The 1391-nt window shown below is 25.3% G+C and overlaps 1 protein-coding gene across 1 annotated transcript in view; it reads right to left on the reverse strand.

The window, feature by feature from the left end:
- Positions 1-1391, reverse strand: part of LOC108576478 (7-methylguanosine phosphate-specific 5'-nucleotidase) — a 7360-nt gene that overhangs the window by 4582 nt on the left and 1387 nt on the right. The window contains exons 2-5 of the mRNA XM_017939490.1: positions 1262-1360; positions 1012-1081; positions 490-842; positions 152-382 (exon numbers count right to left, since the gene is read on the reverse strand). Of these exons, the coding sequence (XP_017794979.1) occupies positions 152-382; positions 490-842; positions 1012-1081; positions 1262-1360 (753 nt within the window). The remainder of the gene's footprint in view (positions 1-151; positions 383-489; positions 843-1011; positions 1082-1261; positions 1361-1391) is intronic.

Consider the following 1391-nt stretch of genomic DNA (forward strand, 5'->3'; position numbering starts at 1 on the left):
TAAAAAATTGAAATTGTAAATTATTTCATGCAGTAATAATAATAATATGTATTTATCAATATGTTCAAATGGTAATTTTAAGTTGTTTATCATAAACATCAATAAAAACTATGAAAAGTACAAAATATTTGATACAATATATAATACTTACATTGTCATAAAGGAAACCAATTTTTAATATTGCAGATGTATCCTCCATGCCATCTACCATGGATGCATCTCCTATGGAATCACCCATTAAAAGTACATTTTTTCTTTGTTCAAGAACTTTAAAATAGTCTTGTTCTATAGCATGTTCATTTTTATTGAAAACATGAATTAATCTTTTATTTTGAAAGCCTGTTAGTTGTCCATCTTTGTATTTCAGAAAATTGGAGATTATCTAAACATTAAAACCATTTTTATTAATATTTTATTTCTTTTAGTATTGTAAGTTTAAAAAGTTGAAAAAATATATATCTAAGAAAAATTACATATTTAGAATACTACCTTTACATTATCAAATAGAACTCCTTCATTTTTTAAGATAGCTTCAACTACATCTCCTAAACCAGCACTAAAAACCAGCACTGGAACTTGAAACTGTTGTAACTTCTTGAAAAATTCTTTTGTACCATCTCTTAAATTTGTTTCATAAATATTAATCACTTCCGGTATTTCACTAGAATCAAAAGGTATTCCTTTTAATATTTCTTCTGCTGCAATCATCCAATCTGTCATTGCCTTTGCCTTTACATCAATTGATAAATTAGGATCTATTTCAATGGGCCTATATTTTTTATAAAGACGCCCTGATTCCATTGTGTATGTTTGTGGAAGTTGCTTGCACTTGCTAAAGATCCCTATATTTTTTTAAAAATTAGAAGCATAAGTGCGAAATTATGATATTAATGCATTACTTTTAACTCTTTCATATTTATATCATCTTCAAAAAATATAGTTGATGTTTTATCTTGAAGATACATTTTCAGTCTAACTATATGATTAAATAAAAACATAACATGTACATACCAAAACTACTGAGAGCCTTTTTTCCATTAACATGTTGTTTTGTTAGCGTCAAATCAAAATCAGTAACAATCTAGAGATAGAATTTTTTATGAATTGTAACTTAAAAATTATGAATGCATTAATATGTCTCAAATGGAAGATTACTGTATCAATGCTATTTCTGTAGATGATATGGATAGTATTTATTAATTAATATACATAATAGTAAGATAGTTTTATTAGAAATAAAAAGCATTTAAATACATCATACCTGTAAAGAATTACATTGACCTTTCAAAATTGTGTTTATTGTCCTCAATAAACGTTTTTTGTCTTTAATATGGACATGTTTTAATTTAAGTGTTGGAAACTATATGGAAAAACAAAATTTGAACTACTAT

The sequence above is a fragment of the Habropoda laboriosa genome, unplaced genomic scaffold (genome assembly GCF_001263275.1).
Source record: "Habropoda laboriosa isolate 0110345459 unplaced genomic scaffold, ASM126327v1 scaffold54, whole genome shotgun sequence".
Taxonomy (NCBI): Eukaryota; Metazoa; Arthropoda; class Insecta; order Hymenoptera; family Apidae; genus Habropoda; species Habropoda laboriosa.